At 41.1% G+C, this 26,953-nt stretch overlaps 1 protein-coding gene and 1 long non-coding RNA gene across 8 annotated transcripts in view; one reads left to right on the forward strand and one right to left on the reverse strand.

The window, feature by feature from the left end:
• The first annotated feature begins 12,597 nt into the window (after positions 1-12,597).
• Positions 12,598-26,953, forward strand: part of Dusp22 (dual specificity phosphatase 22) — a 64,129-nt gene continuing 49,773 nt past the window's right edge. For 3 of the 7 annotated variants that reach the window (XM_048800475.1, XM_048800476.1, XM_048800474.1), the window contains exon 1: positions 26,385-26,749. In XM_048800475.1, coding sequence (XP_048656432.1) covers positions 26,600-26,749 — 150 coding nt within the window. In that variant the 5' untranslated portion in view covers positions 26,385-26,599. Of the gene's footprint in view, positions 12,947-26,384; positions 26,750-26,953 lie in introns of those variants that run through there. The other 4 variants (XM_015506126.2, XM_015506130.2, XM_015506129.2 and 1 more) reach the window with 3 other exon arrangements.
• Positions 19,344-26,387, reverse strand: LOC125615946. The gene is made up of 3 exons (XR_007346548.1): positions 25,939-26,387; positions 23,080-23,303; positions 19,344-19,735 (listed from the first exon to the last, which is right to left on the reverse strand). It is a non-coding gene; the product is annotated as an uncharacterized LOC125615946 (long non-coding RNA).

Consider the following 26,953-nt stretch of genomic DNA (forward strand, 5'->3'; position numbering starts at 1 on the left):
GAACTCTGGTGATGTCACCTCTCTGCTATGGCGGGCCCCAGGCTCCTTGCCAGAGTGTCCGAAGGGAGGGGTGGGACTGGTCTGTCTCTGGTTGGTTTCAGCTCCCGGTTCGCTATTTCATGAAGGCTTGGCGAGAGACCTCTTCCTAGAGTCCCTGCATATTTTACCAGATTTTCAAAAGGATTTTGTAACCTACCTTCTCCCCAGAGCTCAGAATCACTGTTCTTGGATGGTAGCAAAAATCCACACAGCAGAACACTTTGAACTTTTGACTTTTTCAGTCTTTCTTGATGAATGCAGGATTTGGCATAGCCTACACATTGCAAAAAGGTTTGCACAGCATCAAAAGACCTTGGATTGCAGTCTCTGAAGGTGAGAGGCAATGAACAGGTTAGCAGGAGTCATGAGCAGTCATGAGCAATGCTGGTCTAGGCTGGAGGGCCACGTTGGGGACATGGGGGCATCCCTAGTGCTGGACCAAACTTGCCACTCAGGAGCTTCCTCTGGAACATTGGCACACCTACATGGATACCTGCAATGCTGGGCATGGTGGTGCACCCATTAATTACCTTTTCAAAGGCTATATCTCCGAATTCAGTAATATTCCAAGATATGAGAGTTTAGGGCTTCAAAAAGATGAACTTGAGGGTATTTTGTTTGTTCTGCCTATAAGAATCCTCGCCTACAGCTCCTTTGGGTTCTCTCAATGCTGGTATACCACCCATGAATCAAGTCCTCACTGAAGTTACTTGATCTCTCTGACTGGGTTCAGTTTCCTTCCTGAACACTGTGAAGTGCCTTTTATGTGATTTTCCTTGGCCACTTTCCTGTGCCTGCTCCCAGCACTTAGCTATACATCTAGCTCCTTGCCTTTATTCTCTGTGGGGCTACAAGTTCCTTGAGGATAAAATGTTTTTACTTTATCTTTAGGGCCTCCCCAGGTATCTGCTGTATGTGAGCACTCAAAGTTCACTGTACAGTTTCATCATTGACTAAGGCTCCCCTTGCTCATCACTTCCTCTGCTGTATCTTTTGTTTTTAGCTCCCTAGCACATGCTTGGACTGTGGAAATGGAGTCTCAATGGATTTCACCAGTCCCAACCTCTTCCATCTTCCATCTACTCCTGTCCTCTCATGCCTGGTTAATCTCCCTGGTAGGTGACACTCAGAGATATGACATTCTAGGATCCTCCTTCAGTCCCAACCTGCCTTCAACTTCTCATGCTCTTACCTGCTTCTCACCACACTACCCATCATCCAGATCATCCCTGTGCTCACACACCTCTCTCTCCCAGAATCCATTGTTACCCAGCCTTGAGTGATGGGGTGATGTTCAAAATATCACTATATAATGAGTACTGACAAACAGAAGCAGAGTTTAAAGTCTTGAAGGCTCCAAGCGTACCACACATTAACCCTCTAATTTCTGGAGAACAAGAATGTGGGGGATGCTAGAGAAGAGGGCTGGGTAATTAGGTGGGAACTTGGGACAGCAAACATTTTCAGATTCTGCTCACTTTGTGTGGCTCTGAAAAACCACTTCATGCCTCAGTTCACCAGATGACTTACACTAGAATCCAGGGGTCTTCAAGGACCCTTCCAGTACTCTGACTTAATTTTCTTCAATATATGCATTTGATTTGCTTATTTTAGCTCCTTACCAACTATGATATATATATATATCTCCCTCTCTCTCTCCCTCTCTCCCTTCCTTCTTCCCTCTCCAAGGTCTCCCTAGGTTGCCCAGGCTAGTCATGAACTCCTGGGCTCAGGTATCCTCCCACCTCAGCATCCTGAGAGTGAGTGCTGGAACTAGGACTACCCAGCTACCAACACACACACACACACACACACACACACACACACACCTCTTTCTCTCTCTCTCTCTCTCACACACACACACCTCTTTCTCTCTCTCTCTCTCTCTCTCTCTCTCTCTCACACACACACACACACACACACACACACACACTTGGTGCTGGGGAACTAATTCAGGGCCTTACTCATGCAAAGAAAGTGCTCTACCACTAAGCCATACCTCCAGCCCCAACCATGTATCTTTTGAGGCTGGGTTTCCCCCCAGAAATGGAGGAGAAAACGTTTCTCTTTCTCAAGCTAAACATTTCCCAAACCTGTGTTTACGTAATTATATTGATTTTATTGTCTATATTTGTAGCCTCTCTAATTTCCAAAGGGTTTCCTTGAAAATGGTATCTGTGAGAATCCCATGAAAGGGAAAGAGACAGGACAGGCAGGAATGATGAAATGTGGGAATCAACCAAATTAGTTTTGGCTTATAAGCAAGGACACATTCTACACAGCCCCCAGTCTATCCAGGCATGATACACTGGCCTCACTCTCTACCTCCCGGCTCCTCTGGAAATGAAAATTTATGGACCAAGTGCTTCATAATGTGGCACTAAGACATGCCAATCTTATTTTCTGGACCTAAATAACCAAAATTGTTAAGCTTAAAATACACAGGAGCAAGTGTGTAGGTTTGGGAAAACCTATCATACAAGAGGTATGGAAATATCAGGATGCCAACCCTTTACAGAAAAGCAGAGCCTGCTGAGGCATGTCTAAGCAACTTTTACAAACTCAGAGTATCCCTCATTGCATGGAAATTAGTTATGCATATCTCCCTTTTCTCACGGATTTATAAATAAATGTGAGCTAAACATGGGACCAATTTTGTTTTTATTTCTGGCACAGTGCCTAGAATATAGCAGGTTCTAAATAAATGACTGAGTGAATAAAAAAGGCACCTCCATGCTTGAGATAAGCAGTGTGCACAAGTTCATTTGAGACCCTGTCACCTGGAGGGCAGTAAGTGGGCTGAGGGACAGCAGGCAGTGAGGGGACTTCAGAGGAGGAAGGAGATGAGCTATTAATGCATTACACCCGACCCCTCCACTTTATGGAACTCTAAAACCTTTTAGGAGACTGTCCTGCTCCTTTTAAAAATACTCTTTTAATCACTGTGATCCCCTGAATTTAACATTATAAGGAAAAGCTACAAGACTTTTGTTGTTATTCTGGAATGATTTCTAGGGAAATAATCAGATAGAACCCAACATGCTTACTTATTTGTTTGGGGAAAGATCAAAATGCATTTCACTCCCTAAAACAATACTGACATTGATTTTCCCTAGCCAATGTTTTCCTTTTGGAACATATCAACTGCCCATCACAAACCTCAAGTAGAAACATGTTTCTGCCATATGTTCAAAGCTGAAAATGCCTGGCCCTGCCAAGTACAGGAGGAAGTTGCTTCTTTTCCACATTTCACAGATGAGATTATATGTAAATGAAGAGGAAGATGTTTAAATGATAATTGAGTATTTTTCCAATTTAAAGCTAATGTCTATTTCACCAAAATATGCCACAGATGTAGGGGAACCAGTTGTCCCAAACTGCTGGGGACTAAAGATTCCTGGGACACTAGACTTTCAGTTTTAAAATCAGGAAAACCCTGGACAAACCAGGACAAAATCAGTCACCCATCAGACAGATATCTTATGCTACGTCAAAGACCAAATTATCCCTAAATATCTTAGAAACAAGAAATGCTTAGAAATAAGAAAGTAACTAATGCAAACTAAAACAATATGTATCTTTAAGGAAATGAGAAAAAAGGGCTAAGGGATTCTTTTTATCTGTCTTCTATGAAACTATTACATTTAATCAATACCTAGAAGACAGAAGGTTCTGTCTCAAGACTTGATTAGACATCTTAATCTGCAGCCATTGGGCTCAATATACAATTTTAGCCTTCTGGATCAACACCTATACTGACATTGAAGTTCTAAAGTTACTATTACTTCAGAAGAAACTAAACATACTTTTATGGCAAAAAAGAAGTTTCATACCACAGCTTGAATAAGGTAATGATGAGAGTTGCTTGTCCCCTTTGTATTATGGTTAATGACTGCAACAAAAATAGTGAGATTTTTATATATTTTTAAAGCATTGTAGCAAATAAAGATAGCCACATATTACATTGTTTTATATATAAGTTATGTAACTCTCTTTCTACCACCCACTGTACTTGCCCACCTCTTGGGCTGCCCCACAAAACCTCAACAAGCAAAACCTCAACTGCTGCTTAAAAGTTACAGTTTTCTGTCTGCAGAAACAGAGATCTCCTAACCTTTTGAGACAAACTCACCTTCACTTGAGAAAAGTCATCTTTATGGACTCAATTACATAAGAAATAAAATAAGAAAATAAGTGCCATCTTGTATTTGGGGATGGGATGAGGAAGAAATTGATGTCTTTATTAAGCCAAATAGAGACTGAGACATCATTCTAGTCTGGTCAGTAATGGAACTTGTGGGTCAACCAAAGAGGGTGATCTTTGCTATGTTCTAGGAGGAAGCGGGCATATGAGAGGTGAAGGAGAAATTGACCAAGCCTTGTGTGATCCTATTATATCATCTTTGCAGCTGTCATTCTTGTCTTAGTCATTGTTTATAGGGGTCTGGAGTTGAAGTTACATGCAGAAAGGACACATAGGTATGACAAAGATAGTGAAAGTATAGGCCTACCAGCACTTGAAGGTCGATGGTCTTTGAGCAAACACTATAGATTGGTGCTATGCTATTGCCTTGCGGGGGTTATCTTATCTGGGCCAGGGGCAGGTCTCCTCCTTCAGGCCAAGTGGTATTGAGTGAAAAACTGTGAGCACCCTGTTGTAGATAATAAAGAAAATAATCCTGAACCTGTTGTCTGTCCAGCTCAAGTCCCATTGTCCAGCATTTGTGTGATGATTTTCTTTTAATTCACGGGGGGTTTAATGATGAATAACTAATCAAAATAACAGTAGCTATTAATAAATGTAAAACCCAACACAATGTTCAATAACAACAGTGTTATGTCATACTAAACGGACTTCCCCTCTCACGGTAGTAAAGTTTCTCTTGGGACATTCCATTCTCTTAGGAAATCCCCTGCTCCCTCCAGCCCCTATCCAGACATTTTTTAGTATCTTCAGTTCCAGTTCAATTTTGGTTTCACATAGAAAAGTGAATAACAAAATCAAGCAAAACCAACAATAAGCTCTCCTCTAGGGAAGAACTCCAAAGTAACTCCAAAGTAAGGACCACTGAAGAGGGCTTGCCTTGCCCAGTCATTGCTTTGAGCTGGGGCTTCCCTTGCTGTCTTGACTTCTGGGTTGCCCCCTGGCCTCTGCAGGCATTTGAAGAAGCAGAAGTGAGCCTCAGAGAGGGCAACTGGCTGTGCAGGTGCAATAAGTATAGAAGGATGATATCCTCTGACCAAGGACACTTAGGGGCTATCCAATTCTATGCTGCAATAGTTCACATAATCATAGGGTTTATGAAGATTTGGAGAATGTGACTAGAGTACTATAGAGAAGGCAGCTGGCAAGTGCTCTTGGGTGTGTCTCCTTATGCCCAGGTGAGCTAGGGTGGAAAAACAAGACTCAAATTGGATCTTACACCAGTCTTGTCAGATACTAAGGAAAGGAGGTTTATACTACTGAGGCTAAGAATATACGAGGGGTTCAGATTTTGTTAGTTGGGGGTGTTTGTATTTTAAACCATGAAAGTTTTAAAGGATATACTTTGTTGCCTTGGGTAGACCTTCCTTGACAGAGAAAGGAAAGAATATGGATCATGTCAAACCATTCCAGACAAGAAAAATAACCACAGGCAATTCACAAGATGGATGTGCATAAACCAGGCATGGTTCCTTAATCAAATCTCAAATAACAGCATGATGCCAAGGGGCAGAACCACAGGAAGTAGTAGATTCTGCTATCTACAGCTACAGCTGCAGACCAAGCAGCAGATTTCAGCAATATGTAAAAGGACTGTTTGCAAAGACTCCCTCTCTCTCTCTCAACCAACCTCCCTCTCACCCTCCTCCCTCCCTCCTTCTCCCTCTCTCCCTCTCTCTCTCTCTTTCTCTCATGACTGTTTCAAAAATGAAAGACTAGAACTTTGGTCACTCCCAGATCACATAGCCACCCCACATAGAAGGTAGCAATATTGATCTAGAAAATAAAAGATAGCTGCAGAGTTGATAGAGTAGCCGGCATATAAAAGCATGAATTACTTTTGGGCCTCATACATGGTAAAATTCAACAACCTCCCAGCTGTGCTGCATTCCTTAATAAACATTTAACTGATTCCTCACATATTAGGAATTATCTCAGGTGCTAGATGCTAAGAGTGATAATAACTCATCCATAGGGCTGGCGGGGAGGCTCAGTGGCAGATCATGTGCTACAGGGATCTGCCCTGTAGCATGTGGCCCTCAGTTCAAGCCCTAGTACCAAAACCAATAAAACAAACAATCATATTTAAAAAATTATCCCTCCCTTCATGAAGCTACATATTTTGCAAAAACATGGCTGTACTGACAATACACAGGCATACCTGTATGACATGTAGGAGGATAGCATATCACCTTCTATTCAGGGTTAGGACCAAGGGCTCTGTCTTTGCATGACACTTTATTTATTTACTTATTTATGGTACTAATTTTATAACCGAGGGGGTTTCTTTGCCACTGAGCTACATGCCCAGTCCATTTTATTTTTTTACTTTGAAACAGGGTCTCACTAAGTTGCTGAGGGTCTTGTTAAGTTGCTGAGACTAACCTTGAACTTGCAATTCTCCTGGCTTGGCCTCCCAGATCACTGGGATTATAGGCATGTGCCCCTGTGACAAGCTCATGATATTGTTTTAAAATCTGCCTCATGCTTTTATTCCTGCAAGCCTCTGCCAACCCCCCCCCCCAGGAACCCTACACGTCAACAGTTGATCAAACTCCCAACTAAATGTGTGACAGCATCTCTCCACTTACCTTCCCCTAGATTCTCCAACACTGTCTCTCTGCCCTACTTACTCACCTAGATATCTAGTCCACTTGCTCTTCTTCCCTGATCCCCAACTCTCCCAATCTCTGTGCCCTGAGATCTGAGTTCCTCAAGCTTGAATATACTTTGTATGCAACCAGAGATATGAAAAATTGTGCTCTGTATGTATAATAAGAATTGTAATGCATTTTACTGTCATATATAAATTTTAAAAATAATTTTAAAAATAAATAAATAAAATAAATTTTTAAAAAGTGAAAGGTAGAAGCCAAGTTTATACGACTGTTTAGAGTTATGGAAATTGATGGCCTTTTAAAGGTTGAGGACACACATCACAGGGGCCAAACTCATGATCAGGCTGTTCTTCATGGCCCAGTAGTCAACTGAATATCTTCTAACTGGGCAATGCTAGCAAAAGAGAAAATGTTTTGTGTTTTTGCTTCTGTGGTTCTAGATTCCACCTTGTTTCTACTTTCCACAATTTACGGGATCTACCTTTCTTTTTATTAATTAATTTTTATTGGTACATTATATTCATATATAATAGTGCGATTTGTTATGCCATATTCATTAATGCACATTATTTGCTTAATTTTCTTTCCCAGTACCTTCCCTTTTGAAGGGAATTTTAGTGAATTAAAGTACCATCATGCTCAGTTACCATATAAAAACAGCTGAATTAATAATATCCTGATATTTGAGTTAGGGAAAATATCTTCCTTCCCCAAACCCACTTGCTCTAATCTATTGATTTCCCTTCTATTGTTATCATTATTTTATTTAGTATATTATAATTATATATATAATCAGGATTCTTTGCAGTACATTTGTACCTGAACATAGCATAAATCTAGCTTTCTTTTACTTTCAAGCCATGCTTTGACTAGATTAGCTCCTTATTTTAATTTCTTGGTTTTTTTCATTCTAATTCATTTTTATTGAATTGGAATAAGTACTATTCATGAAAATCATTGAAGAATGTAAATGGTTTTAAGAGAGAGTCATGGGATATTGTAAATTCAGCTGTTATTTATACAGTAACTGAGCATGATGGTATTTTTAATTCACTAAAAAATGTTTTGAAAGTGAAATAATTGTCCATGTACTAATGAGTAAGTTGTAAAATAATGTAAAAATAATCATTATTAAATATTTAAAAGTGGATTACCCAATGTTAAAATCCCTGACATTGAAAGTTCAAAGTGGTATGTCTTCATCATTCATAATTCATCAAGTTTAAAAGTTAAAGTGTTTTAAATGATCTTTAATACACATAGAATGCCCTCTGAACATGTATTTTTATCATTAAATTAATGCTTTTATCATTAAATTAATGCATTGGTTGTGAAATCCTTTGTCATTGCTATTTTTTATTGATGTACTATAATTATACATAACGGGGAATTTGACTCTTGACTTTCTGAGTTTAGCTTATTTAATATATCCCATGTCTTTATTCTTTCTTTCTACACAATATCATAGAGAAAATCATGGCTTGTGTAATGGCCAATCATTGTAGTTTCTTGTTCATAATTTGTTCTTATTTCACAAGGTGGCCTTACAAATCTGCAGAGAATGAATGTGATCTATTAGGATAGATTTAACTGTAATTTTTAAAATTTATATATGACAGCGGAATGCATTACGATTCTTATTACACATATAGAGCACAATTTTTCATATCTCTGGTTGTATACAAAGTATATTCACATTAATTCGTGTCTTCATACCTGTACTTTGGATAATAATGGTCATCAAATTCCACCATCATTAATAACCCCATGCCTCCTCTCTTTCCCTCTCACCCCTCTGCCCTATCTAGAGTTTGTCTATTCCTCTCATGTTTCCTCTTCTTATCCCACTATGAATCAGCCTTCTTATATCAAAGAAAACATTCCACATTTGTTTTTTGTTTTTTTGAGATGGGCTAACTTCACTTAGCATTATCTTCTCTAACTCCATCCATTTACCTGCAAATGCCATGATTTTATTTTCTTTTATTGCTAAGTAATATTCCATTGTGTATATATGCCACATTTTTTTGTCCATTCATCTATTGAAGGGCATCTAGGTTGGTTCCACAGTTTAGCTATTGTGAATCGTGCTGCTATAAACATCCATGTGGCTGTATCCCTGTAGCACGCTGTTTTTAAGTCCTTTGGGTATACACTGAGGAGAGGGATAGCTGGGTCAAATGGTGTTCCATTCCCAGTTTTCCAAGAAATTTCCATACTGCTTTCCATATTGGCTGCACCAATTTGCAGTCCCATCAGCAGTGTATGAGTGTGCCTTTTTCCCCACATCCTCGACAAAACTTATTGTTGTTTGTCTTCATAATAGCTGCCATTCTGACTGAAGTGAGATGAAATCTTAGAGTGTTTTTGATTTGCATTTCTCTAATTGCTACTGATGATGAACATTTTTCCTATATTTGTTGACTGATTGTATATCATCTTCTGAGAAGTGTCTGTTCAGGTCCTTGGCCCATTTATTGATTTTTTTTTTTTTGTGCTTAGCTTTTTGAGTTCTTTATATACCCTAGTGATTAGTGCTCTAATGGGTGAGGAATAAAGATTTGCTCCCAAGATGTAGGCTCTCTATTCACCTCACAGATTGTTTCTTTTGCTGAGAAAAATCTTTTTGTGATGGGGCAAATATATTTCCTTCATAATACATCCCATCCCTGTAGCCTATAATACAGATGATAGTTGTGGGGAGTATTTTTCCCTCTAGATTGTCATAACCAATATGTTATGTAACATATGCTACTGGAAGGAAGTGAGTAGAAGCCAGAGATGCTTCTAGACATTCTATGATGCATAGGACAGTCCCCCAAATCAAAAGTCATCCAACCCCAAATGTCAGTAGTCCTGAAGTAATGAAACCCTGGATTGTAGTATATTTAAGAGACTAAGGAAGATTGCATAACTACTTCTCACTTCAACAGCGGTTTATCTCAATTCTCTGAAATCATCACTAACACCTCTAATGATTTGGCTGACTCTAATGGTTCAACTTCTGCTTGTGGGCTTTTACTCATCTCTACTTTAAAGTTCAATGATTGCTCACTAAATATGCTACTCATCAATTATCCTTAACCATGTGCAAGTATGGACCCAGCTGGTTCCCATGACTTGTGGGCATTGTTTATTGTATACACATGAAAGCTTCACTTTTGTTTGGGAGTTATTGGCAATATGTGTGATGGTGGCAGTGATGAGAAACTGGAAATGACAGGAAAGAAAAGGAAAATAAAATCTGTAAATGGAGTAGAAGTAGCACTTGGAATTTTTTATGAGAACACAAATGAATTAACAGATTCTACTTTGGATATGAAACATGCTAGTGTTGTTTACCAGTTTCCTTCCTTTTCTTCTTTCTATAATCGGTAGCTAGAGAGAGAAAATTCTTAGAATAGCAAGAGATGAAAAATTTATGTTTATATTGTGTTGTGATGAGAAGTGGTGTTGGGCTCTAGGGTTAGGACGGAAGGGAACAAAGAGAGAGTCTTGAGAAGAATACCTCAAAATTAAAGAATAAGATTAAATTTAAAAATAAAATGTTTAAAAATATGACTCTTTCAACTTCTGGTATTAATTGTCTTCTCTTTTCCCACTTAAATAAAAAGAAAAATTAGGAAATTTGAGATGAGCTCTGGGTATGTGGACCTTCTAGAGCCATGCTGAATGCAGCCATACTGAGGGCTGATTTTGACTGCTGGGAGATAGGTTCTGAGGAATTGTCAAGCAGATGATCTGAGCTGGAGAAATAAGTTTATCAGGTAAATATGAATAAGAAAAGAAATGTTGCAAATGAATGACAGAAGAAAACTTGGGTATGGATTTGTCATTTATGGGCAAGTGCCACCTCATGAACCGGGGGTACTCTGAAAATTCATCTTTCTACTGGAAACAACAGCCCAAGGACAGCGGAGGGAAATAAAAGCAGTTGGCTGATTGCTGTAGAGAACCTTCAAAAATTCACAGTTCAATGCTCTCATTTTAAAAAATTTGAAAAAGCTGGCTCAGAAAATTGATCATTTTGCCCAAGATTATTCTGAGAGTTAGGAATGGAGGTGAGCCTTGGGATTTCCTGGGTAGTTCCTAACTATGCTGTGCTCTCCCTAAGCAAAAGGTCGGTAAAAATAAAGACACAATGATGGTGTGGTACAGAGCGGATAGAGGCAGGCTGTTCAGCTGAGTGGGAGGCAGGAGGGAAAACAGGAAGTGAAGGTGATAGGAAAGGAACAATCCTAGAGTAAGGGGCAGAAAGGGCACAGCCTGGTCTGGGTCCCATGTGGCCTATTAGAAACAATGCAAGTGCACATTGAGTGGGGTTTCCTACACATGGTGTTCTGTACCTTTTGTTGTCCAGAGATGTGGTGTACAAGCAAAGAAAAAGCAGATGGAGTCTGTATGCTTTTCTTAAAAATGTTGCCAATCTTCACAATATCACTTTTGTTTTTTCAGCCCACAAGAGTTCATTAATTTATTTGACAAATATTTACTACTCCCTATTTTGTGCGAGGTGACTGATAAAAAAGTAAGAAAACAAATATGATCATTTCTAATCATGTTAAATGCTATAAAGAAAATATCATAGAGTACTGTGATCACAACTGGAGGCTCACCTTTAAACTGAGAGGTCAGGAAAAGCCTCTTTGATGAGATGACATTTGGGCTAAGACCTCAAAGACAAGAGGCTGCTACACAAAGAGCAGGAGACCAAGATGTCTGGGTAGAGAGTACAGCACAACACAAATCCCTGGACAGGATCAAAGCTGACAGGTCTAAGGAACACACAGGAGGCCAGAGCGTGCAGCTCCATGAACAAGGAGGGGCCAATTAAATGAGTCAGCAGTGAACTAGTTAGTTTGATAGTAGTGTTCACTCATCAAATAATTTTTTAAGTACCTGCTATATGTAGTCATAGCAAGGATAAAAAATGAAACCAAGAAACCCCTAGCTTGAGTATTCTATGCCCAGAAAGGAACTTAATTAATAATTTAGTAAGATAAAATACCCCCAAACAATTCTTCCACAGGTTAGAAAGTAATCCATTCCAGACAAAACCCCAATGCTATGTTGTTCAGCAATGATGGGGCTTCTAGGAAGCAACCATATATATCAACATACCTAGGCGCCTATTAGAGCCAAGTTACACTGATGAAGAGACACATCTAAAGCCTAGAGGTATGAGGTCCCTGGTCATTTGCTCCCCCAAATAGGGAGGTCATGCCTCCCCAGAGGTGAGTCACCTAGCCCACCTCTCCCCAGCGGGCTAGCCTTCTCGGTGTAGTGGGTGGGGCAGGGCCACAGGAATGCCCCAGCCTAAATCTGTCACACACTCAGAAACCCCAGATAGGGGAGCCCCGAAGACTAGGGCTCTGATTAGCACCTGATTCACCAGGCAGGCAAGGCAAGGCAGCGACTGCTGGTAACAGCCCCCTCAAAGTTGTCCCAGGGGAAAAGGCCAGGGGGGACTTGGGGACCCCGGACCACAGAGTGACCTTCCTGACATACGGCGTACAGCGCCTGCGCGTACCCCCAGGCCAGCTTGGCTACCGCCTCCCGGAGCTTGGACTCAGATTGCGCGTGCGCGCTGGTCCCCGCGCTGCAGCCACGGAGCAGTCTCCCCTGCTCCTCCCGGTCGGCCGCTGAGCAGCCGCGGTCCGCGGGGGCGGCCGGGCGGGGCGCGGCCGCCGGGAATCCAACTACAAGTCCCAGGGTGCGCGCGGCGGGGCGCGCGTTCCGCCAGCCGACTGCGCACGGGGGCGGGGACCGGCAAAGCGAGACCATTTCCCGGCAAAGCCGCGGGCGCTTCTGCCCTGCTCGCGCTGGGAAGTTCCGGGGCGGCTGAGCGGAAAGCCCTTCCATCCAGGCTCGATCCCTAGCGCGCGTCGGGTCTCCCGGGCGGTCCCGGACAACAGTCATTGTTATTGTTGTTTATACTGCGAGCACTAACTCCTTCCCGAGCGCCTCTGCCCCCGCCCTACCTGCTCCTCCCTCCTGTTGTAATATGCCATTAGTGAGCCTGCGACCACATTGCCAAGGGTGCTAGAGTTCGCAGTCAGCCACCATGGGGAATGGGATGAACAAGGTAACGTGTCTTTACGTCGTTTGTGCTGTTTTTGCCTCGACTTTTCAGCCTCCCTTCCCGCGGGCGTTTGGGTCGCCGGGGTCCGCGCCAAGGTGAAGGGCGCTGGCCACCTGCCTCACGGGACCCGCGACGTTAACACCAGACGCACCTTTCCTGTGGCGGGCAGAGGGAGGGCGTGGTGGGGGACGCGATCGCCGTCGGTGTTTCTGGGGTGTTCCCCCACCCCACCCGCGGCCGGCTTCCGGGTAAGCAGCCCCCCACCGCCTGCTGCGCCAGCCGAAGCGTTTTGTGGCTGAAACACGCTGTGCCCTTTAAAAGCGTTGACACTTGTTCTGCTGAGATCTCAGCTGAGCTCCGACTGGATGTGGTTTCTTCTTCTCCCCTCCCCTCCGCTCCCAAATTGGGTTCTTGAAGCTTCACCACCCACATCATTCGTAAACTGGTGTACATGGGTGTCCTCTGTTCTGTAATTTCCTCTTTTCTCCCCCCCCCCACTTTTTTTTTTTCTTATGTACAGATAAGGTCTTTTTTTTTTTTCTTTCTCTTTTTTTCTTTTCCTGGTCTACAGAGAAGTTGATAAAGGCCTAAAAAATGAGCTGGTTTTAAATAACGGCTGACAAAACATTCATAGTTGATCTGTCCCTAGGTGATGTGGCTTCTGCTACAAGGGCAACCTGTTGGCTGTCTGCTTGTGCTTACCGATGCTTCTAGAAAATCAGTGTTGCTTTCTCTTTCCAAGTCCTCACCGTTTCCTCACAACCCCATTCCCAGGTGACTCTTTTCTTTCCTGTCATCCGAAGGTGCCAGATTCCAGCTCTTGCTTAAAGAGTTACCTGGGTATATTCATGTCGGTCTCAAGGTTAAAGGTTTTGTGATTTGGTACTTGATGGCTTAAAGGAAAGTCTGACGAGACTTTAAGAAGCCCTCAACAGGACAAGGACGTCTTTCCAGGTCTTTGATATGGTCTTGGTAAAATTAGTGTCTAACGTTCTGTTTTTCTTCCTCCGTTGTGTTCCACTTACTCACATCTTCAAATATTCAGCTTCCATATTTGGTGGGTACAACAAGGTGGCTTGCTTGCTTTCTGTCTTTTCTCTCTTTTATTTATCTCAGCATTGAGGTCAATAGTGGTTTGGTTCTTTCATTGGTAATGTGGAAGTGGGGACTCAAGACAGGGAAGGAAAAGTGTAGCCGATGGAGTCCTGTGTACCTACCAGACCCTTTTCACCTGTCCTCATCAAGTCTATTGTGTCCTGGAGATCCAGTTCATGAAAGAACTGTGTTTTGTGCCTGCATATCACTCACTGAGATATTTTGGCGACTAGATTTTTTATTCACACTTCTTTGTTTGGCAAGTGATCAAGTTTGGAAACAGACACTCTTTCTCTCTTGGATAAATACTTGCATTGTGTTTCCATTAGCACCGGAATCTATCAACACCATGAGCTTTCTGCTTTTAAAATTAAAACAGTAAAGATATTCATCACATGTTTGAGGTATCCATTTACCTTCCCATTGATTGTGGGGCTACCTCGGCTTTCCATAAGTTTGTTTCTAGAGTTTTTCCCACTAAGGTTGTTCCCTATCAACATCTTTCTGTATTTAATTTGTAGTATTTTATCTTATAATTCAAAGACTTATTTAGAAATACAGTGATTGCCCAAGGGATCAAAATTAATTCCATACCTTTCAGCAATATTCATTTTTTTTTACCTTTCAAAGGGAGTAATTTCTTCTCTATTATAATTATTTTGTATTATAAACAAAACACCATTTCCAATATAGAATGAAGAAACATATGTAGAGAGAGGTTTAGAGACTTTATTAATTAACACATATTGATTGTGTACTTAATAGGCAACAGGTATTGTGCTAGTTGGGAAAGGAGTCCCCGTGCAAGTGACAGAGACAAAGGTCCTTCCTAGAATCTTTAACATAGACCAGTACTTGTCCAATAGAAATATAACATGAGCTATTTGATTTAAAATTTTCTAATAGTCACATTAAAAAAAAAAGAAACATGAAATTAATTTTACTAATATATTTTATGTAATTGAATATATTAAAATAGTGTCATTTTAACATGTGACCAATATATAAAATTATACATGGAATATTTTACATTTTTTTCCTACAAAGTCTTTTAACATCTGCTATGTATATTGTACTGAAATATCTCATTGGAGACTAGCCACATTTTAAGTTTTCAGTGGCTACTCTTTTGTACAACACAGGTTGCTAGGTGTATGTATGTGTGTGTCATAGAAAGAGAAAGAACACATAAAAGGTAAGGGAACTGTCAGTTCCAAGATAGATAATTTCAGGAGAGTGGGGAAAGTAGATCTTTTTTATAGAAACCTAAATGGGGCTTTCAGTCCAAGAAAGGATCTCCCAGGTAAACATACTTAACTTGATATCAGAAAGAATTATCCAATATTACAAGGTTAGTCAATGGCAAAGTAAATTGTTGGAAGGCGACAATTAAGACTTAACTAGAACTTTTCCACCTATCACTTTGTAACTTGTAATGAGACTTCCTGTTTTCCCCAACTGTAAAAAACAAAAGAATGATTGATTTTTAGAATCAATGGAAGGTGCTAACCATAGAAATGCTTTTTAAAGAACGTTTGTAAATAAAAGAACTAAAAGCATAACTTGGAGTTTGTGGGTATGCTGGGACAAAATTTCTTTCTTATCTCACACAAATTGTTCTTCCTTGGCTAAAAACGGTTTATTAATTAAACAACACAGATTTGACTGGCTGCCCTGCAGATAGCAGTTCTTATTGTATGTTTCATGACCCCGTGGTGGATTTCCATCAGTGTGTCCCAGCTTCCTGTGGACTATTCAGAGGATGTGAGGGGAATGGGCTTCTATATTCTGGCCAATTAAAGATAACAAGGAAATAAAGATAGGCGACATAGCAGTTTGGTATATTATGTTTTGAATCTCATGTCCTGTGCCTGTACTGTATAAAATCTAAGCCTCACAGGAACCTATGAGGTCAGGTCATCTTATCCTGTTTGTACAGATTGGGAAATAGAGACTAAGAATAGAATGACTAAGGTAGAATGACTAAGACCTAATGCAAAATAGTGGTAGAACCGGGTTTGGTCCCCAGTTTCCACTGATTTTCAAAGACAGTACAAGTCTTTCCTTTTCCTTTGAGCTACAGCAGCAGTTCATCCCAAGCAATTTCTAAAGTCCCTAAAAACAACAACAACAAAAAAAAAAAAAACTGAAAACATCCCCATAGTTTCAAATTAATTACAAAACAAGTCTCCTCCTCTCTTCCTTCATGTCTGATTTTGATAAAAGGGTGTGAAAGTCTCTGGTAAGACTAGCGTTAAATTACATAGGCTATGGCCTGCAAATGTCATGTTCCTATAGAGACTTTGAAAACTCTTAGTTGACTCAAAGTTATCTCAAAGAGTCTGAACCCCCCACATCTTTTGGAGGAGGTCCCACACACTAAACTATCCTCACTGTCATTTCATTAGTCTTTAAGTACTACAATACACAATTAAAAACAAAGCAAAGCTAAAAACTGGCCTCTGTAGATGAGCATTACATCAGAGAAGCCTGATGCTTCTTATGTGCATACCTTTGTCTCGATCAGCCTTAATAATGAATAAAAGTGGGTGGAAGCCCTAGGGCAGAATGTGAGAATCCTGTGGCTCTACAGCTTGTCCTCCACTGACTGCCAGGGTTAGTTCAGCTCATCACATATTGAGCTGCCTGGTCTGGTGGCTTCTTCCTTCCCTCCTGTGTTGTGTTCTCTGAAAGTTTCCTACCTGGTGGGAATGGAAGTTGTGCTGGTGTTTTTTTTTTTTTTTTTTTTTTTTAATTGGCTCTTTTAGTTACACGTTGACAATAGGATTAATTTTGACATAAAAGCATGGGGACTGGGGTTGTTGCTCATTGGTAGAGCACTTGCCTAGCATGTGTGAGACACTGAGTTTGTTTCTCAGCACCGCATACAAATAAATAAAATAAAGGTCCATCGACAAACTAACAAATAAAATAAAGGTATGGGATATACTTTGTTCTAATTCACTCCCCTGTGCTTTACCTCCCTTCTTCCCACCGCCTGTTCCTTTTCTCTATTCTACTGATCTTTCTGCTGTTAAACTCTTTTTTTAAATTAGTATCTTGTGGACATACATGATGGTGAGATTCACTGTGGTGTATTCGTACATGTACATAGGAAAGTTACGTCAGATTCATTTCACTGTCTTTCCCTATCCCATCCCTCATTCCTCCTCCCTTTCCTCCATCCCCTTTGTCTATCCACTGATCTTTCTTCTGTTCTTTTTTTCCCCTTTTGTCCTGGTATTTCATGGAAAGCTTGCTCTTGGTGATGGGAGGCCAGTTTGCAATTAGTGCATAAGTTTTCCTTGAAAGCTCACTTAGAAGGGCAGAGCTATCAGAAAGTCTGATCTGAGATATCTCTGCCACTCTGCTGATTCATGTGATCTTGAACAAGTCACTTAACATTTCTGAGCTTCATTTTCTTTTCCCTCCTGAATTCATAGATGTTTACACCTGAAAGACCTTTGTGGTTAGCTTAATCCAGACTCCTTATTTGCTCTAAAAGGAATGTAATGTTACCTCTCCTAATTTCTATGTAGGTTCTTGAGAGAAGCAAATGAAAATTTATTAGATGGCATTTTTACAAATTGTAAAGTGAAAAATATGCCCTATTATTTCTTGGATTTTTCCTATCAATGGTCACGGTGGTGGCATCAGGCCTTGGATATGATGAACACCTGTTTTAGAATGGCTCTTTCCACTTTAGAAAGGGAGTATAGTTAAGAAAGGATCGTAATTCAAAGGGAATGGCATAGAGAAGGATTCCTCAACAACTGCACTGTTGACATTTTGGGCTGCATAATTATTTGTTGTGGGGAATATCCTGTACATTATAGGAAGCCTAGCAGCATCCCAGACTATGTCCTGATAGATGACAGTCACATCCTCCCCCCACAACAAAAAAATGTCTCCAGACATTGACAGATATCCCTTGGGTACAAACTTGTCCAAAGTCGAGAACCAGTACTCTAGTGTTCTCTGTCTCAGAATCTCCAGAGATCTGTGTGATCTAGAACTGGATGATCATTAATAGGTAGACTAGAGCTTTAAAGTTCGAGGAGCATTGTTTTTGTAGGGAGGTGGGGCGGCGGATAGAATGTCTAGTGTCTCTGTGTAACTTAGTGCTGCTGTTTCCATCTGGAAGCAAGTGACTTGGCTGCCTTCATAATTCATTCATCTGTCCATTCATCTATTCATCAAATTGTGAATACCTGCTATTGTCAAGGTACATGCAAGATCCTGTAGTGGAAAATAAATATGAAAGACGTTAAGACTCTATTGCTCAAGTTCTAGGCAGCTTACAGAGGAGCCCCTTTACAGGAGCTGAACACACAGCCACAGCTCAGAACTGATGGGCCAAAGACTCCACAATGGTGATCTCTGTCCTCTCTCCTCTATACCACCCGCTGAATGCTTTCTCTTTTCCCCTTTTAATGTTATATTTTTATTTCACAATGACAGAACTGATATTTGAAGCAATGCTGTAAGGGCACACAAGGGTATTCTCAGATTCTTTCCCTTATAAAAGCATACTGGTTAGACCCATGCCAAATGGCATTAAGAAAGTCTCTGTGACATTTTAACCCTTCAGGGAATCCACCAAAGTTTTCCCCCATCATCCTTGGCTTTGAAACCCAGAAAGTCCTTTCTGACCTAGGAAGAATTAAGATTCTGCTCTCATATCCTTTTGCTGGCTGTTTGACCAGGAATTTATCTCTTACATCTGTTTGGGTGGTGTTCTTAAATTCTATAGCATCCTGGAAAACTAAGAGAAATGTTTAAAAATAAACTCAAAATATTTCCTGCCTTAGAAGCAGTATTCTTTTGGACGTAAGTATTTTTTTGTGGCTCAGGATTTGGATTTTTGTGTTTCTGTATGACCAATGTTCATGCAGTGTAATGTGTGGGTGAGAAGGTTCTTGATCAAGATTAGCCTTCCACCACCACTGGGAGTCTTCACTGTGATCTCACAGTGTTTCCACAGGAGGATCTTTCTTTCATTACCTGTGCCCAAATAGCCTTGCAACCGAAAACAGGAATCTTTTTGAACCAGTAGAATGCAAGACAGCCTGTTCCTCTCTGGTGTGTTAATTCACTTCTTAGTGTGACATATGCTAGGGCAAGTTTTGGGAGACCCATCAGAGAATAAGACATGTACCCTGCAATGGTTTAAATATGATTTGTCCTTACCAAAAGTCGTATTAAGTCGTGGTCCCCACTATAATGTTGCTGAGAGGTGGTGACCTTTTGGAGGCATTTGGAAGAATAATGATTTCACTCTTGCTCTGTTTTTTCTCACTTCCAGCTTGCATTCAGATTCTCTGTGCATTGATGGGTTAGTATTATTGTCCCAAATGAGCATTCCATTCCTTCCCAGTCACCTCTATAAGCCATCCTTCTGATCAAAAATTCTTTCATTTATTTCATTTTCTTACTCTCTATACTCAGATTACCAGCAATAATAACATCAGGAAAGGGAAGGCTCAGATTTTTTGAGTTTCAAGCTTAAATTATGAAACCGACTGGTGTAGAAGTTTAACTGTTGACGGACTTTTTATTTAGTTTGCTGGCAGCCAGCCTTCCCTGATCTTGTTTTGTAATTCTGTGTGGAGGAGAACCAAAATCTGGCTGCATACAGAGGGATGAACAATTCACTTTCTCTTTTTAGCCCTTGAAATTCTAGGTCGCTCTTGTGATCTGAAAAAAAAAAAATGAATTAAAAGTTGACTGACTCAACTCTGTTCTCTCTTTGTATTACTTGAAATTATTTTAAATGCATGTAAAACACCAATTTTAGATTATTTTTAGTTAGTTGCTTCTTCTTTCCAGACTTTCTGTCTGCTGATACTCTGCTTCAGCACTCCTTTGGGTCCCTGCTTATTCCCATACCATCCCCAGTGCTACTGATGTTGCTGGTCACTGTTTCCTACCTGGAAACCCAACCAAGGCAGAGACAGACAACATTTGTTCTTTCTGACTAAGCTTACATCAGGCTTTATCAGTCATCATGTTTTATGTTCCTTCTTTTCCTCGCTTCATCTCATCCTACCCTCTTGATATTTTTTTTTTGTTGTTGTTCATTAAAGAAGCATTTATTTGAGTACCTATCCAGCAGAGAACCAATCACATTTTAAAAAAATACAGTCAACCCTCATTTCCTGTGGGTTCTATATCCACATATTGAACTAACCACAGATTGAAAAAATTTGAAAAACAAATTCCAGAAAGTTCCAAAAAAGCAAAACTTGAATTTACAGTATGATGAGTACACACTGAATTCTTACAGGTGAAGCAATGCTTAAGCATGGGGTGCTGTAGCCTCTTGCTGTGTTACACACTTTCATTTGAGCTTTGTACTCCTCATCTCTCATTCTTGTACTATGTGGTTAGGCCTGTGAAGGTTTCTTTTATACTATACATGTGCAGAGTTTTTTTTTCTTTCTTTCTTAGCACTATTTCCTAAACAATACAGCATAACAACTACTTACATAGCATTTACATTGTGTTAGGTATTTTAAGTAATCTATAGAGATGATATAAAGTATATAGAAGAATATGCAAAGGTTATATGCAAATACTATGCCATTTCATATAAGGGACCCTGTTTTGTCATTCTTGGGATATCTTGGAACCAGTCCTTCAGGGATAACTGAATGAGTACTCTGTTTACATGTATGATGCCTGCAGCCGATCATAGGCTAGATGATCATGGGCCATAGCCAGCTCACAGATGTGGATTTATTTTTGTTCAACACACTATGTAAGTTATTTTTAAAATTTTTTTATTTTTCATAAATTGGGCTGTTTCCCATAAAACTGGATACCAGTAATTGGAGGCCCCAACCTGTGTCTCTCTGTGGCCACATTAGCTATTGTACCATGGTCACCTCTTCAGATATGGGTGAGATTGGAGAAGGCACTAGAGTTGGGCCTGAGGCTAAAGACATATTTGTGCTTAATTCTGAAAGGTCTCAGTGCTGCCAAAGTGTAGAATTTATATGTCATACTGAAAGCTACCCAAGGCCATAAGAGGATTTAAGCTGAAGTCACACAACCAGCTTTGTACCAAGGAGATTATTTGAGAAATCCTCTGGAAGGACAGGTCCAGTAGTAAGCAGATCACTAGGGAGGTTGTTAGAGTAATTCAGAGGGGCATTGTTGAGAAGTTGAGCAAAGGTGCTCCATTAAAAGAGCAACAAATAATTTGTTGAGGAAAAGAAGTAAATGCTAGCAATGATGAACATTTTTTCATATATTTGTTGATTGATTGTATATCATCTTCTGAGAAGTGTCTGTTCAGGTCCTTGGCCCATTTATTGATTGGGTTATTTGTGGGTTTTTTTTTTTTTGGGTGCTTAGCTTTTTAAGTTCTTTATATATCCTAGAGATTAGTGCTCTATCTGATGTGTAAAGGGTAAAGATTTGCTCCCAAGATGTAGGCTCTGTATGCACCTCACAGACTGTTTATTTTGCTTAGAAGAAGCTTTTTAGTTTAAGTCCATCCCATTTATTGATTCTTGATTTTAATTCTTGCGCCACAAGAGTCTTATTAAGGAAGTTGGGGCTTAATCCCACATGATGGAGATTAGGGCCTACTTTTTCTTCTATTAGACGCAGGGTCTCTGGTTTTATTCCTAGGTCCTTGATCCTCTTTGAGTTGAGTTGTGTGCATGGTGAGAGATAGGGGTTTAATTTCATTTTGTTGCATATGGATTTCCAGTTTTCCCATCACCATTTGTTGAAGAGGCTATCTTTTCTCCAATGCATGTTTTTGGCGCCTTTGTCTAATATAAGATAATTGTAATTTTGTGGGTTAGTCTCTGTATCCTCTATTCTATACCATTGGTCTATAGTAAATGTTCATCATCGCTAGCAATTAGAGAAATGCAAATCAAAACTACTCTAAGATTTTATCTCACTCCAGTCAGAACAGCAGCTATTATGAAGACTAATTAAACAATAAGTGTTGGCGAGGATGTAGGAGGAAAGGTACACTCATCACGGCTGGTGGGACTGCAAATTGGTGCAACCAATATGGAAAGCAGTATGGAGATTCCTTGGGAATCTGGGAATGAACCACCATTTGACCCAGCTATCCCTCTCCTCGGTCTATACCCAAAGGACTTAAAAACAGCATAACACAGGGACATAGCCACATCAATGTTTATATCAGCACAATTCACAATATCTAAACTGTGGAACCAACCTAGATGCCATTCAATAAATGAATAGATTCAAAAAATGTGACACATATACACAATGGAATATTACTCAGCAATAAAAGTGAATAAAATCATGGCATTTGCAGTAAATGGATGGAGTTAGAGAAGATGATGCTAAGTGAAGTTAGCCCATCTCAAAAAACCAAATGCCAAATGTTTTCTTTGATATAAGGAGGCTGATTCATAGTGGGGTAGGGAAGGGGAACGTGGGAGGAATATATGAACTGTAGATAGGGCAGAGGGGTGGGAGGGGAAGGGAGGGGGCTGGGGTTAGCAAGGATGGTGGAATGTGATAGACATCATTATCCAAAGTACATGTATGAAGACACAAATTGGTGTAAATATAATTTGTATACAACCAGAGATAGGAGAAATAAAAAAAAAAAGAAGAAGTAAATGCTAAACAAGACTTGAGTGAAGTCCAGAGGAGGGTGGAATCTCCTATCCTTGTGATATTCAGCATCCTAGAGTGCCATTTGAGCTATTCCTTGCAGGGCAGTTGTATATTTGTTAGCCAAGGTAGGACAGGAATGACTGTGCTGTGCCTGTGATTTGCCTCAAGGTTTTGGCTTGCCTTTCTGCATTTGTGCCATTTTTCTGGATTAAAAGTCCACATCAAGGACCTGGTTATATGCAACAGGTTCCAGATGCAGCTGCCTTAGGTAGAACAGGGCAGATGGCCAAGAAGTCAGGAAAAGCAGACATAGGGGCTGCCCTTCCTAGAAAGATCCTGTAAGTGGTTAGATGAGAGCATTTTGGGGGCTGCCCAAAATGCCCATGCTGTAGCCACAAGGTGCTGAGTGTGCCAACAGCACATACCTTCTGCTGCCAAAGAAGATGCTCAAGTTGTCCCCAGATTTATGGTTTGCAACAGGCCTTTTATGGTCCGCACTCAGGTCTTGTGTCCATGCCAGAGCTGCAAAGTCTCATATGAGCAGGTGTCTGGTACTTGCAGCCTCTGTAGTAAGAGGCTTTGCTTCCCACCAAGCTTGCTGTGGGAATGTGGGGAGGAGGGTTCACCAAACAGGAAAGGGCTTCAGAGCCTGAGAAACCAATAAAAGAAAGGAAATGTACTTTATAGGCTTTGTGATTTTTTGAGCATACTCAAGGGATGAGGGACCCTAAACACAGAGGACCTCTTCTCTGTTTAGGGAAAATACTGAGAGAAAAAAAAAAGATTTTAGAGCAAGATAGGACAAGGGTTTTGGGAAAATGAGGATTACCTGGCTTGGTTGTAGATTGCAAAGAAGGGGAGTTTCAGAGGTGGTTTGGAACCACCCTGTGTTTTATGGCTCAGATCTTAAATGCCTACATGCTAGGCATGGTTGCCATGTGTGGAGCTGTTCGGGGGGGTGGAACCTTTAGAAGGATGGCTCTAGTGGAGGGAAGTCAGGTGTGTCTTGGAAGGGAATCTTGGGATCGTAACCCATTTCCCTCCATGCTGCCATGATGTAAACAGTCCTCCTCTACCAGTTGCTTCCCACCATGAGACTGTGCCATCACAGGCTCAAAGCAATGGGGCCAAGTGACCATGGACTGAAACCTCTGAAACCATGAGCCAAAATAAATCTTCCCTCCTTTTAGGTGGTTTATCCCAGGTGTTTTGAAGTGACTGACATACTATGGAAACCATGTTGAATTTTTATTTGAAATGTTTGCCCATTGTTTTCTTAGCAGAGGGGTTGTTACTGAACATTTTCACCTGGAAAAAAACCCAGTAAGAATTTGACTTTCAAAAATTAATTCTATGTGACAGAGAATGAGTTCAGTGGCCACTGCTGTAGCCCATGTATAAATAGAGTTCTGGATTTGGGCTCAGAAGAGAGGGAAGTGAGTATCTTCTTCACCTACTGGAAGCAAATGGAGAAGCAAGACAGAGGGTCCATGATGGTTGGGGAGGCTTTCCATTCAAGATGACTGGAAGAAGGTGGTACAATCAAGGGACAGGAGAAATTGACAATGGTAATGGGAAAATAATAAGCTGTTTGGGAGAGTCCAGCAGAAGTTGAAGATGAGGACTAGAGCTGAGTTCCCATAGTTGGATTTAGGAGTTATAAAGTGTTGGCTCTAGAACATTAGAGTGCAGAGACAATCTAATCTCATTGCTTCTTTATTTTTAAAAATAATATAAAATATATTAGTTATGTTTAGTAGAGAAGGTAGTGGGAGTAAAAAAAAGAAAAAGGAAAGCAAAAGTGTGCCATAATCTTTTCCCCAGAAATCCCTCTTGCCTACCTAAAAAACAAAGGGTGAACTGAAGTAAGGCATGCACATGATTAGAGCATCTAAACCTTATGGGAAATTTTAAACAAAAATGCAAAAATTACCTTCCCAGACTTCTGACCCCCAGGATCCCCTGCATAGAGGTGAGCATGTTAGTAAAAGCATGTACTATACACATGATTTTACCTTTCATTTTTTTGCATGACATTTCCAAGATATATTAAGTAAAAACACTTAAGATCTTCTAACAGTTCCATGCATTTTAAACATCTTAGTGGTGTTTCATTTCATAGCACTTAAGCTACAACCCTGAAAATGTCCAATCACCACAGTGTCAACAGCACAGGACCAGCCCTCCCTGCTATCCAGCCATTTCCTCCCATAGAGAATAGACTTCCTCCTTCAGGCTATTCCACTGCTCCCCTACCAGACCCTCCTTCTCTCCTGGCCTGTTTCTCTTGGAAAGCAGATCCCCTGAATGTTATGCCTCCTGAAAGTCTTCTGTGACCCCCAAATGATCAGGTCACCTCTACCTTTCCAGTGTGATAAGCTCCTTGAGGACAGGACTGTGTATCTTTTAGTCAGACTTGTATCCCAAGTGTCATAACAGGAACTAATAAAACACTTGACCCTCTGGCTATTGTGATAGCATTTTGTGACATCGGGCCTGCAAACATGCTTATAACTGTCAATTGCATGAAGATGGAGCCATTTGCAATCACATCTAGAAAGAAAAATTATTCTGACCCTTATTAAAAATGGCAGGGAGGACTTTATTCAGGACTATTGCAACAAGAGGAGAGACTGAACTCAACTCCCAATAATATAGGGCAAGTGGGAATTTAAATCCGAGGAGCAGGGCAAGGAAGTGGATGGAAAATTTCTAAAAGAAACCTGATTAGATATTAAGAACGGAGGAAAAGGAGCTTGGTGAAGGTCATGGGTCAGGGGATTCTCCTTAGACTGGCTTATTTTCAGAATTTTTTGCCCCCCCCCCTGGACTCCATGGGCCAAGGACAAGGTCTAGTGGAGAAAAGGGCTCAAAGGAGCCTGACTAAAGTTTGGTCAGAGGGAGTTCTTCTCACCATTAGCCAAAAGAGCCATGTGATGGCCTTTAATATCTAATATCACATCCTAATAAAGATAGGAGAGGCCCTGGGGAATCAGAGTTCACACATGGAAGAGCTCTCAGCCTCCAAGAGCTGCCAGAGAACATCAGCTTGGTCAGTCTCCAAGATGAACTTGCATTGTTCTTATGTTTTAAAGCAGGCATGATGAAAAACCTACCCCACCCTTCCTCCCAGGAGAATCCTAAAGACTGTGTTTCAAGAAAAACCTGTCAAATGTTGAGCTCCTTAGCAATGGAACTGGTGTCTTCTATTGTTTCATAGTTCTTAGCTACAGAGCTAACCTGGCCTGCCTCCTGCTGTGACCTCCATCAGGCACATGACTGACCTTGAGGATCCATGGGACACTCTTCAGGCTAATTTTGTGTCCCTGGGTATTGAGTCATCCAGAGCAATCCTTCTGCCGCCTGCCCAGGTCTCTTCTGGGTTCTGCCTTTTGTCCCACAGTAATCACAGTGTCTCTTTTCATTCCCCAAAGTGTTTCAGTTTGGCTGGTTGGCCCTCTGACCCCTCAGTCTACACAGAAGCTAACCCTGTGGATCTGCCAGGTACCACAGGAGACCCCCTGCAGTGATTTGATCCATGTCATGGGTTTGTAGCAAGGCAGCCAATAGTCAGGAAGATGCCTGATGAAGTCAGTGCATGTGAGGAACATGACCACAGGCTGCTTTTGGCTTCTCAGTGGGAGTGGATGAAAATAGAGACCATGAGAGGCCTGAGCTGGCAGCGAGTGGGTGCTGACAGGAGGGTGTGGCTTAAGTATCTGGGCATCTGCAAAACCAGTGAACTTCACATACCTTCAAATCATAGCAGCATTGTTTAGATTCCAGAGCAGTGTCCAAGCAAAGGACTAGCAAGATAAGAATTTTGAGCAAATGTGTATCCTTATCAGCCTAAGTATATTGAGTATATTCGTGCAGTTATCAATTCTTTATTGAATGATAATCACATGGTCCAGGAGCCAAGGCTGCAGCAGTCAGTGACAGGGTATGTTTGGTACTCAAGGGGCTTTCCAGTGCAGCAGAGGGATGGGCCTTGGCATGCCCTGCCACAGCATCACTGAGTGGGGGACACAGAGCACTGTGGGCATTGATGCAGTGTCACCCCCAGTCTTGGGGTTCAGGACAGGCCTCACCAGGGTGAGTTCACAGCTGCCTGGCAGTAGGCACAACATGTGCAAAGGCTTTGGGCAGCAGAGTATAGGGTTTGTCAGGGCCTTCAGAAAAGTGCAGTAGAGGAAAAGGTAGGCAGGAGGGTTGGGGGAGGGGACTCTCAGAATGCCTCAGCCCTTGAGGGAGGACAGCATACAGTTTGGGTCTTAAGCTTAGTGAGTTGATGGACAC

The sequence above is a fragment of the Marmota marmota genome, unplaced genomic scaffold, assembly GCF_001458135.2.
Source record: "Marmota marmota marmota unplaced genomic scaffold, marMar, whole genome shotgun sequence".
Classification (NCBI taxonomy): domain Eukaryota; kingdom Metazoa; phylum Chordata; class Mammalia; order Rodentia; family Sciuridae; genus Marmota; species Marmota marmota.